The sequence below is a fragment of the Aotus nancymaae genome, unplaced genomic scaffold, assembly GCF_030222135.1.
Source record: "Aotus nancymaae isolate 86718 unplaced genomic scaffold, 86718_ANA_hifiasm-v0.15.2.pri h1tg000004l, whole genome shotgun sequence".
Taxonomy (NCBI): Eukaryota; Metazoa; Chordata; class Mammalia; order Primates; family Aotidae; genus Aotus; species Aotus nancymaae.
Window position 1 is genome coordinate 67,936,666 of NW_026988415.1, and position 12,583 is coordinate 67,949,248.

General features: G+C 39.1%; 1 protein-coding gene across 3 annotated transcripts in view; it reads right to left on the reverse strand.

Moving 5' to 3' along the window:
- The window catches only part of UPRT (uracil phosphoribosyltransferase homolog), a 102,423-nt gene extending 90,328 nt beyond the window's left edge, over window positions 1-12,095 (reverse strand). For 2 of the 3 annotated variants that reach the window (XM_012455776.3, XM_012455775.2), the window contains exon 1: window positions 11,516-12,074. In XM_012455776.3, coding sequence (XP_012311199.1) covers window positions 11,516-11,901 — 386 coding nt within the window. In that variant the 5' untranslated portion in view covers window positions 11,902-12,074. Of the gene's footprint in view, window positions 1-11,515 lie in introns of all 3 variants that reach the window. The other variant, XM_012455777.2, reaches the window with a different exon arrangement.
- Between the last annotated feature and the right edge of the window lie 488 nt (window positions 12,096-12,583).

Genomic DNA, 12,583 nt, shown 5'->3' on the forward strand with positions numbered 1-12,583 from the left:
GAAGACAAGGTCTTTGAATTAACCTAATCCAACAACACAAAGAAAAAAGAATAAGAAAATGTGAATAAAGCCTCCAAGAAGTCTGGGATTATGTTAAACAACTAAACCTAAGAATAATCAGTGGTCTTGAAAAAGAAGAGAATTCTAAAAGCGTGGAAAACATATTTGGGGGAATAATTGAGGAAAACTTCCCCAGCCTTGCTAGAGACATAGACATCCAAATACAGGAAGTACAAAGAACACCTGGGAAATGCATCACAAAAAATCATAATCTAGGCACACTGTCATCAGGCTATCCAAAGTTAAGATGAAGGAAAAAATATTAAGAGCTATAAGACAAAAGCATCGGGTAACCTATAAAGGAAAACCTATCAGATTAACAGCAGATTTCTCAGCAGAAACCCTACAAGCTAGAAGGGATTGGGGCCCTATCTTCAGCCTCCTCAAACAAACAAACAAAAATATATATATATATATATCTCAGCCAAGAATTTTGTATGCAGTGAAATTAAGCTTCATATATGAAGGAAAGATACAGACAAAGGCTGAAAGAATTCACCATTATCAAGCCACCACTACAAGAACTGCTAAAAGGAGCTCTAAATTTTGAAACAAATCCTGGAAACACATCAAAACAGAACCTCTTAAAAGCATAAATAACATAGGACCTATCAAACAAAAATACAAGTTAAGGAGCAAAAACTAAAAACAAAAAAACCAAAGTACACAGGCAACAAAGAGAATAATCAATGCAAGAGAACCTCACATTTCAATACTAACATTAAATGTAAATAACCTAAATGCTCCACTTAAGAAATACAAAACTGTAGAATGGATTAGAACTCACCAACCAACTATCTGCTGCCTTCAGGAGACTCACCTAACACATAAAGACTCACATAAACTAAGGGTAAAGGAGTAGAAAGAGACATTTTATGCAAATGGACACCAAAAGCAAGCTGGAGTAGCTATTCTTGTATCAGACAAAGCAAACCTGAAAGTAACAACAGTTAAAAAGACAAAAAGGGATATTATATAATAGAAAAATGGCTTGTCCAACAGAAAACTATAACAATCCTAAACATATATGCATCTAACACTGGTCCTCCCAAATTTATAAAACAATTACTAACAGACCTAAGAAATGGGTTAGACAGCAACACAATAATGGTGCGGGACTTCAATACTCCACTGACAGTACTGGACAGGTCAAGACAGAAAGTCAACAAAGAAACAATAGATTTAAACTATACCTTGGAACAAATGGACTTAACAGATATACACAGAACATTTCATCCAACAATTGCAGAATACACATTCCTTTCAACAGTGCATGGAACTTTACCAAATTGATGATATAATAGGCCATAAAAGGAGCCTCAATAAATTTAAGAAAACTGAAATTATACCAAGCACTCCCTCGGACCGCAGTAGAATAAAACTGGAAATCAACTCCAAAAGTAACCTTCAAAACCATGCAAATACATGAAATTGAATAACATGCTCCTGAATGATCACTGGGTCAAAAACAAAATCAAGATGAAAATTTAAAAATTCTTCAGTACTATAATGAATAGGAGTGGTGAGAGAGGGCATCCTTGTCTAGTGCCTGATTTCAAAGGGAATGCTTCCAGTTTTTGATGATTCAGTATGACATTTGCTGTTGGTTTGCAATAAATAGCTTTTATTATTTTGAGATATATTCCGTCAATACCGAGTTTATTGAGGGTTTTTAGCATAAAGGGCTGTTGAATTTTGTCGAAGACCTTCTCTTCATCAATTGAGATAATCATGTGGTTTTTGTCTTTAGTTCTGTTTATGTGGTGAATTACGTTTATAGACAAGGATGCCCTCTCTCACCACTCCTATTCAATATAGTACTGGAAGTTCTAGCCAGAGCAATCAGGCAAGAAAAAGAAATAAAGGGTATTCAAATAGGAAAGGAGGAAGTCAAATTGTCTCTATTTGCAGACGACATGATTGTATATCTAGAAGACCCCATCGTCTCAGCCCAAAATTTCCTGAAACTGATAAGCAAAGTCTCAGGATACAAAATCAATGTGCAAAAATCACAAGCATTCCTATACACCAATAACAGACTTAAAGAGAGCCAAATCAAGAACGAACTGCCATTCACAATTGCTACAAAGAGAATAAAATACTTAGGAATACAACTAACAAGGAACGTAAAGGACCTCTTCAAGGAGAACTACAAACCACTGCTCAACGAAATAAGAGAGGACACAAACAGATGGAGAAACATTCCATGTTCATGGTTAGGAAGAATCAATATCATGAAAATGGCCATACTGCCCAAAGTAATTTACAGGTACAATGCTATCCCCATCAAGCTACCAATGACTTTTTTCACAAACTGGAAAAAAAAACACTTTAAACTTCATATGGAACCAAAAGAGAGCCCGCATAGCCAAGTCAATTCTAAGCAAAAAGAACAAAGCGGGAGGCATCACACTACCGGACATCAAACTATACTACAAGGCTACAGTAATCAAAACAGCATGGTACTGGTACCAAAACAGAGATATAGACCAATGGAACAGAACAGAGGCCTCGGAGGCGACACAACATATCTACAACCACCCGATCTTTGACAAACCTGACAAAAACAAGCAATGGGGAAAGGATTCCCTGTTTAATAAGTGGTGTTGGGAAAACTGGCTAGCCATATGCAGAAAGCAGAAACTGGACCCCTTTCTGACACCTTACACTAAAATTAACTCCAGATGGAGTTACGTTTAAAGGCTTAAACATAAGACCTAACACCATCAAAACCCTAGAAGAAAACCTAGGCAAAACCATTCAGGACATATGCATAGGCAAGGACTTCATGACCAAAACACCAAAAGCATTGGCAACAAAAGCCAAAATAGACAAATGGGACCTAATCAAACTCCACAGTTTCTGCACAGCAAAAGAAACAGTCATTAGAGTGAATCGGCAACCAACAGAATGAGAAAAAATCTTTGCAGCTTACCCATCTGACAAAGGGCTGATATCCAGAATTTACAAAGAACTAAAACAGATTTACAAGAAAAAAACAAGCCCATTCAAAAGTGGGCGAAGGATATGAACAGATACTTTACAAAAGAAGACATACATGAGGTCAACAAACATATGAAAAAATGCTCATCATCACTGCTCATTAGAGAAATGCAAATCAAAACTACATTGAGATACCATCTCATGCCAGTTAGAATGGTGACCATTAAAAAATCTGGAGACAACAGATGCTGGAGAGGATGTGGAGAAATAGGAACACTTTTACACTGTTGGTGGGAGTGTAAAGTAGTTCAACCATTGTGGAAGACAGTGTGGCGATTCCTCAAGGACATAGAAATAGAAATTCCATTTAACCCAGCAATCCCATTACTGGGCATATATCCAAAGGATTATAAATCGTTCTACTCTAAGGACACATGCACACGAATGTTCATTGCGGCACAGTTTACAACAGCAAAGACCTGGAACCAACCCGAATGCCCATCGATCATAGACGTGACAGGGAAAATGTGGCACATATACACCATGGAATATTATGCAGCCATCAAAAACGATGAGTTTGCATCCTTTGTAGGGACATGGATGAACCTGGAAACCATCACTCTCAGCAAACTGACACAAAAACACAAAATCAAACACCGCATGTTCTCACTCATAGGTGGGTGTTGAACAATGAGAACACATGGACACAGGGAGGGAGCACTACTCACTGGGGTCTGTTGGGAGGAAATAGGGGAGGGACAGTGAGGGGTGGGGAGTTGAGGAGGGATAGCATGGGGAGAAATGCCACATATAGGTGAAGGGGAGGAAGGCAGCAAATCACACTGCCATGTATACACCTATGCAACAATCTTGCATGTTCTTCACATGTACCTCAAAACCTAAAATGCAATTAAAAAAAAATAAATAATAATAAAAATAAAAAATAAAAAATTCTTCAAACTGAATGACAATAATGACACAACCTACCAAAACCTCTGGGATACAGCAAAGGCAGTGCTAAAAAGAAAATTCATAACCCTAAACACCAAAAGACTGAAAGAGCACAAATTGACATTATAAGGTCACAACTCACGGAACTAGAGAAACAAGAACAAACCAAACCCAAAGCCAGCGGAAGAAAGGAAATAACCAAGATCAGAGAAGAACTAAATGAAATTGAAACAAACAAACAAAAAAGATAAATGAAATAAAAAGCTGGTTCTCTGAAAAGATAAATTAAATTGATGCAAGATTAACCAAGGAAAGAAGAGAGAAAATCCAAATTACCTCACTAAGAAATGAAACAGGAGATATTACAATCGATGCCACAGAAACACAAAAGATCATTCAAGGCAATTATGAACATCCTTACACATATAAACTAGAAAATCTAGAAGAGATAGATACATTCCTTGAAAATATACAACCCTCCTAGCCTAAATCAGGAAGAATTTGATACCCTGAACAGATGAATAATAAACAGCAAGACTGAAATGGTAATTTTAAAGTTACCAACAAAAAAATTCCAGAACCAGAGAGATTTACAGCAGAATTCTATGAGACATTCAAAGAAGAATCAATAAAGCCAGTATTACCGTAATACCAAAATCAGGGAAGGATATGATCAAAAAATGAAAACTACATACTGATATCCTTGATGAATATAGATGCTAAAATCCTAACAAATTCCGACAATACATTAAAAAGATAATCCACCATGATCAAGTAGGTTTCATACCAGGGATGCAGGGATGGTTTAACATATGCAAGTCAATAAATGCGACACACCACATAAACAGAATTAAAAACAAACATCACGTGATCATCTCAATAGATGCAGAAAAAGTATTCAACAAAATGCAGTATCCCTTCATGATTAAAACTCTCAGCAAAATCGGCATACAAGGAACATAATTTAATGTAATAAAAGCCATCTATGACAAACCCACAGCCAACATAATACTGAATGGGGAAAAGTTGAAAGCATTCCCTCTGAGAACTGGAACAAGATAAGGATGCTCACTCTCACCATTCCTCTTCAACATAGTATTGGAAGCCTTAACCAGAGCAATTAGACAAGAGAAAGAAATAAGGGGCATTGAAATCAGTAAAGTGGAAGTCAAACTGTCACTATTTGCTGATGATACAATCATTTAGCTTGAAAACCCTAAAGACTCCTCCAGAACACTCCTAGAACTGATAAAAGAATTCAGCAAAATTACCAGAACAAGATTAATGTACACAAATCAGTAGCTCTTCTATACACCAACAGTGACCAAGCTGAGAATCAAATCAAGAACTCAACCCTTTTACAATAGCTGGAAAAAAAAAAAATTCTTAGGAATATATCCAACCAAGGAGGTTAAAGACCTCTACAAGGAAAACTACAAAACACTGCTGAAAGAAATCATAGATGACACAAACAAATGGAAACACTTCCCATGCTCATGGATAGGTAGAATCAATACTGTGAAAATGACCATACTGCCAAAAGCAATCTACAAATCCAATGCAATTCCCACCAAAATACCAACATCATTCTTCGCAATATTAGAAAAAACAATTCTAAACTGCATATGGAACCAAAAAGAGGCCACATCACCAAAGCAAGACTAAGCAAAAAGAAGAAATTTGGAAGCATCACACTACCTGATTTCAAACTATAGTGTAAGGCCACAGTCATCAAAATAGCATGGCACTGGTATAAAAATAGGCACACAAACCAACGGAACAGAATAGAGAACCCAGAAATAAATCCCAATACATATAACCAACTGATCTTCAACAAAGCAAACAAAAATATAAAGTGGGGAAAGGACACCCTTTTCAACTAATGGTGCTGGGATAATTGGCTAGCCACATGTAGGAGAATGAAACTGGATCCTCATCTCTCAACTTATACAAAAATCAACTCAAGATGGATTAAGGACTGAAATCTAAGACCTAAAACTATAAAAGTTCTAGAAGATAACATTGGAAAAACCCTCTCTAGACATTGGATTAGTCAAGGATTTCTTGACCAGGAACACAAATGCAAATGCAAGAAAAACAAAGATAAATAGTTGGGACTTAATTAAACTAAAGAGCTTTTGCACAGCAAAAGGAACAGTCAGCAGAGTAAATATACAACCCAGAGAGTGGGAGAACATCTTCACAATCTATACAACTTACAAAGGAGTAATATCCAGAATCTACAAGGAACTCAAACAAATTAGCAAGAAACAAACAAACAATACCTTCAAAATGTGGGCTAAGGACATAAATAGAAAATTCTCAAAAGAAGATACACAAACATATGAAAACATGCTCAACATCACTAATTATCAGAGAAATGACAATGTAATACCACCTTACTCTGCAAGAATGGCCATAAAAAAATAAAAAAATAATAGGTGTAGGCATGGATGCAGCAAACAGAAAACACTTCTACACTGCTTGTAGAAATGTCAACTAATGGAAAACAGTGTGGAGATTCCTTAAAGAAATAAAGGCAGAACTACCATTTGATCCAGCAGTCCCACTACTGGGTATCTACCCAGAGGAAAAGAAGTCATATATGAAAATGATACTTGCACAGAGGAAAATAAGTCATTATACAAAAAAAGATACTTGAACATATATCTTTATAGCAGCACAATTCACAATTGCAAAAATGTGGAACCAACTGAAATGCCTATCAATCAATGAGTGGATAAAGAAACTGTAGTGTATACATACGATGGAATACTACTCAGTCCAGCTCAGTGGGGGGAAGAGTGTCCGCCACTACCTGGGTAGTCCGCCAATACCAAGGCAGTTCTAACTGTACCTCTATAAACAACACCTCAAGGAAGTTCACACAGCAGCTGAGCAGAGCCTGTGGCAGTTCAGCAATGTCTCTGCTGGCAGACTGTGACAAGACTAACTCTGTGCTGGGCAGGGCATCTATGAAAAAAGGTAGCAGCATGTCAAGAACTTAAAAAATAAAGCTTGACCTTCCTAGGACAGAGCACCTGGGAAAAGAGGTGGTTATGAGTTGCACTGTAGCAGACTTAAATGTACCTGCCCAGCAGCTCTACAGGAACAATGGAGCTCCCAGCACAGCACTGAATGGAACAATGGAGCTCAAAGCTCAGCACTTGAGCTCCAATAAGAGACAGACTGTCTCCTCAAGCATCTCCCTGACCCCTGTATACCCAAAGAGATACCTGCTAAAGAAGAGCTCAGGCTGCCATCTGGCAGGTACCTTTCTGGGATGAAGATAACAGAAGAAGAAACAGGCAGCAACCCTTACTGTTCTGAAGCCTCCATGGGTGACCCCAAGCAAGCAGGGTCTGGAGTGGACCTCCAGCAGTCCTGCAGAAGAGGGGACTGATGGTTAGAAGAAAAACTAAGAAACAGAAAGAAATAGCTTCAACATCAACAAAAAGGACATCCGCACAGAGACTCCATCTGAAAGTCACTAACTACAAAGACCACAGGTAGATAAAGCCATGAAGATGGAAAGAAACGAGTGCAAAAGGGATGAAAACACCAAAGACCAGAATGCCTCTCCTCCTCCAAGGGGTCACAACTCCTCATCAGCTAGGGAACAAAGCTGGATGGAGAATGAATCTGACAAATTGACAGAAATAGGCTTCAGAAGATGGGTAATAACAAACTTCTTGGAGTGAAAAGAACATCTTCTAACCCAATGCAAAGAAACTAAGAACCTTGAAAAAAGGTTAAACAAAATGCTAACGAGAATAAAGAGCTTAGAGAAGAATATAACCGACCTAATGGAACTGAAAAACACATCACAAGAACTTCACGAAGCATACACAAGTTTCAATAGCCGAATCAACCAAGCAGAAGAAAGTATATCAGAGACTGAAGATCAACTCAATGAAATAAAATGAGAAGACAAGATTAGAGAAAAAAGAGTGAAAAGAAATTAACAAAGCCTCCAAGAAATATGGAATTATGTGAAAAGACCTAATCTACATTTGATAGGTGTATCTGAATGTGACGGAGAGAATGAATCCAAGCTGGAAAACATTCTTCAGGATATTATCCAGGGGAACTTCCCTAACTTAGCAAGGAAGGTCACCATTCAATTCCAGGAAATACAGGGAACACCACAAAGATATTCCTCAAGAAGAGCAATCCCAAGGCACATAATCGTAAGATTCACCAGGGTGGAAATGAAGGAAAAAATGCTAAGGGCATCCAGAGACAAAGCTCGGGTTACCCACAAAGGGAAACCCATCAGAATCACAGAAGATCTCTCAGCAGAAACACTACAAGCCAGAAGAGAGTGGGGGCCAATATTCAACATCCTTAAAGAAAAGAATTTTTAACCTAGAATTTCATTACCAGCCAAACTAAGTTTCATAAGCAAAGGAGAAATAAAATCCCTCATAAACAAGCAATTGCTCAGAGATTTCATCACAACCAGGCCTGCCTTACAAAAGCTCCTGAAAGAAGCACTAAACATAGAAAGGAACAACCAGTAACAGCCACTCCAAAAATGTACTAAATGGTAAAGAGCATCAACACAATGAAGAAACCACATCAACTAACAGGAAAAACATCCAGCTAGCATCAAAATGGCAGGATCAAATTCACACATAACAATATTAACCTCAAACATAAATGGGCTAAATGCCCCAAACAAAAGACACAGACTGGCAAATTGCATAAAAAGTCAAAACCCATTGGTGTGCTGTATTCGGGACACCCATCTCATGTGCAAGGACACATATAGGCTCAAAATAAAGGGATGTAGGAAGATTTACCAAGCAAATGAGAGCAAAAACAAGCAGGACTTGGAATCCTAGTCTCTGATAAAACAGACTTTAAACCAACAAAGATCAAAAGAGACAAAGAAGGGTATTACACAATGGTAAAAGGATCAATGCAACAAGAAGAGCTAACTATCCTAAATATATATGCACCCAATACAGGAGCACCCACATACATAAAGCAAGTTGTTAATGACCTACAAAGAGACTTAACACTCCACTCTCAATATTAGACAGATCAATAAGACAGAAAATTAACAAGGATATCCAGGACTTGAACTCAGATCTGGACCAAGCAAACCTAATAGACATCTACAGAACCATCCACCCCAAATCCATATAATATACATTCTTCTCAGCACTATATCGCACCTACTCTAAAATTGACCACATAATTGGAAGCAAATCACTCCTCAGCAAATGCAAAAGAATGGAAATCATAACAGTCTCTCAGACCACAGTGCAATCGATTAAAACTTAGGATTAAGAAACTAACTCAGAACCACACAACTTCATGGAAACTGAACAACTGGCTCTTGAATATTGACTGGATAAACAATGAAGTGAAGGCAGAAATAAAGATGTTCTTTGAAACCAACAAGAACGAATACACAACGTACCAGAATATCTGGGACACATTTTAAGCAGCGTCTAGAGGAAAATTTATAGCAATAAATGCCCACATGAGAAGTGAGGAAAGATCTAAAATCGACACCCTATCATCAAAATTGAAAAAAAAAAAAAACTCAAAAGCTAGAGAAGACAAGAAATAACTAAGATCAGAGCAGAACTGAAGGAGATGGAGACACCAAAAACCCTTCAAAAAAATCAACAAATACAGGAGCTGGTTTCTTGAAAAGATTAATAAATGGACAGGCCATTAGCTAGATAAATAAAAAGGAAAAGAGAGAAGAATCAAATAGTTGCAGTAAAAAATGATAAAGGGGATATCACCACAGATTCCACAGAAGTACAAACTACCATCAGAGATTACCACAAACAACTCTATGCACATAAACCAGTAAACCTGGAAGAAATGGATACATTCCTGGACACTTGTACCCTCCCAAGCATAAACCAGGAAGAAGTTGAAACCCTGAATAGACCAATAAAAAAGGCTGAAGGTGAAGCAGCAATTAATAGTCTACCAACCAAAAAAAGCCCAGGTCTAGATGGGTTCACAGATGAATTCTACCAGACATACAAAGAGGAGCTGGTACCATTCCTTCTGAAACTACTCCAAACAATACAGAAAGAGGGAATGCTTCCCAAATCATTTTATCAGACCAACATCATCCTGATATCAAAAGCTGGCAGAGACTAAACAAAAAAAGAAAACTTGAGGCCAATATCCATGATGAACATAGATGCAAAAATCTTCAATAAAATACTGGCAAACCAATTGCAACAGCACATCAAAAAAGCTTATCCATCATGATCAAATAGGCTTCATCCCGGGGATGCAAGGCTGGCTCAACATACACAAGTCTATAAACGTAATCTATGACATAAACAGAACCAAAGACAAAAACCACATGATCATCTCGATAGATGCTGAAAAGGCCTTTAACAAAATTCAACAGCCCTTTATGCTAAAAACTCTCAATAAACTAGGTATAGATGACATATCTCAAAACAATAAAAGCTATTTATGACAAACCCACATTGAATATCACACTAAATGTGCAAAAACTGGAAGCATTCCATTTGAAATCTGGCACTAGACAAAGATGCCCTCTCTCACCACTCATATTCAACATAGTATTGGAAGTTCCAGCCAGAGCAATCAGGCAGGAAAAAGAAATAAAGGGTTTTCAATTAGGAAAGGAGGAAGTCAAATTGTCTCTATTTGCAGATGACATGATTGTATATCTACAAGACCCCATCGTCTCCTCCCAAAATAAAGAAATGAATAAATAAAATAAAATGATAGATTTTAAAATATATATATATATATAAACAAGTAAATAATAAAACCAAAACATACACCCACAAAAAATAAAGTGCTGACAATAAAGAAAACAGCTGTAGGTTATCATGGTACATACTTCCCTGAAGAAAATCCATTTATAACGTAGGTTTAGAAATTTCAAAATAACATTTTAACATGAAGCTCTGGCTACATTGGTTCGTGGGATTAGGAGGTGCCAAAGGTTCCTTTAGGCTCCCTTTGATCCAGTAACTACGTTCCGTGAGTTTACAGTAAAAAAAAAAATCTTGATAAGAGTTGGATGATAAGCTTTCACGTGACCAAGTAAACCTGAACTCCAAGACTAAAAGACCTTATTTGCAGTAGCAAATACTAAAGGGTCAGGGCCTGTGAAGCACAATAGAATTTCCTTGAAATTGCTTTATTTCTATTTATGAGCCTGAGGTGATTGGTGGTGCATAACCTTGGGTAGTAACCATTTCTGGGTTACAGGTTTACCACGTGGACAATCACTGGGCAAATAGAATAGGGCAGTTTACCTGCCTGGAATGGCCAAGTTGTTGTCTTTGCTGGGAGAGACAAAGAGCCCAGAGGCTACCTAGTCTTCCTCCCTACCCAAAGTGATGTTAAACACCAGAACTAGGAAAGAAAATGTTGGCGTCTGAGTCACACGAGACACACACACACGCACGCACGCACACCAAATAAAAGGTTTTATCCAAATCTCCAAAGTTTGCCAAGGCCCAGAACAGTGTCTCTTAGCCCCGCCCACAGCCTAGGAGACTCTCCACTTCCCTTTCCCCTCCCGCTCTCGGCTTACTTGTCTCGGATGATGGTCTGCAGCTCCCGGATCTGATCATTCATAGGCAGCAGCTTAAGCTGAGCCCCGATCTGCCAGGAGAGTTCGCAGTCCCCTAGGAAGGAGTCGCCAGCTGGTGCGTCATAGCTGCTACTGTCACCACTACCGCTGTTGCTCTCTGAGATGAGGCTGGAGCCGCCACAGGCCCCGGTGTCCTGCTTGGCCGGCAGACTAGAATGGGCGTGCCCCGTGAGGAGAGTCACCTTGGCCCTGGGGGCTCTGTTTCCCCCTGCATGGTCCGGGATCGGGTCGCCAGGTCGCAGCTGCTCAGGACTTGGGGTTGAGGCAGAGTTTACTTGCTGGTTGTGATAGGGCATGGAGTCCGGATACTGTAACTCCGTGGCCATACACCGGCCCTGGGCTATCCCCGCTGCTACCGAACACTAAGGCTAAAGACAAACGGGTAAAAGGACAAATGCTCACGCGCTCTCTCGGTTGCCCTCGCCTCCCGAGAACATCAAACCCTGGCTGTCCTTTCACCCCTAGGCCGCTGTTGGTTTCCTTTAGCGCACTTTGTCTCGTTCCCTCCCACATCAGACGTACTGCCTGCCTAGACACCTTATTGGCTTAACTCTCTGCCACTCTGCGGCGCCACTGATTGTTAACCCATTGAGTCACCCTTGCTGCGTGAGTTCCCACAGGTAGCTAAGCCCCTGAGGGAGGCCAGGGATGCCAGGTTGAAGGGGGGCCCTAGGGCTTCTGCATTCGGAACTTTGGGTGATAGATAGATCCAGGAGAAACGGGGTGGCAAGTGATGATACACAGTTATACACATAAGGCCCATGTTTTCAGACTTTGTGACCTAGCAGAGAAATTATACCTCAGTAACCGCATCTTCAGTTAGCTTGTTTGCATAATGGAAGGAAGAAGTAAAAAATGCCTAGCAGGCTGCTGAAGAGCCTATCCTCTACCAGGCTGTTCTAGAAACTGCAGCTTCCCAAGTGTGCTTGACCGCCAAAGCTTTTCTTTTCTTTATTGGTTTGGCCTTACAATGTACGAGTTGTCATGGGGATTCAGGCAGCATTTCAG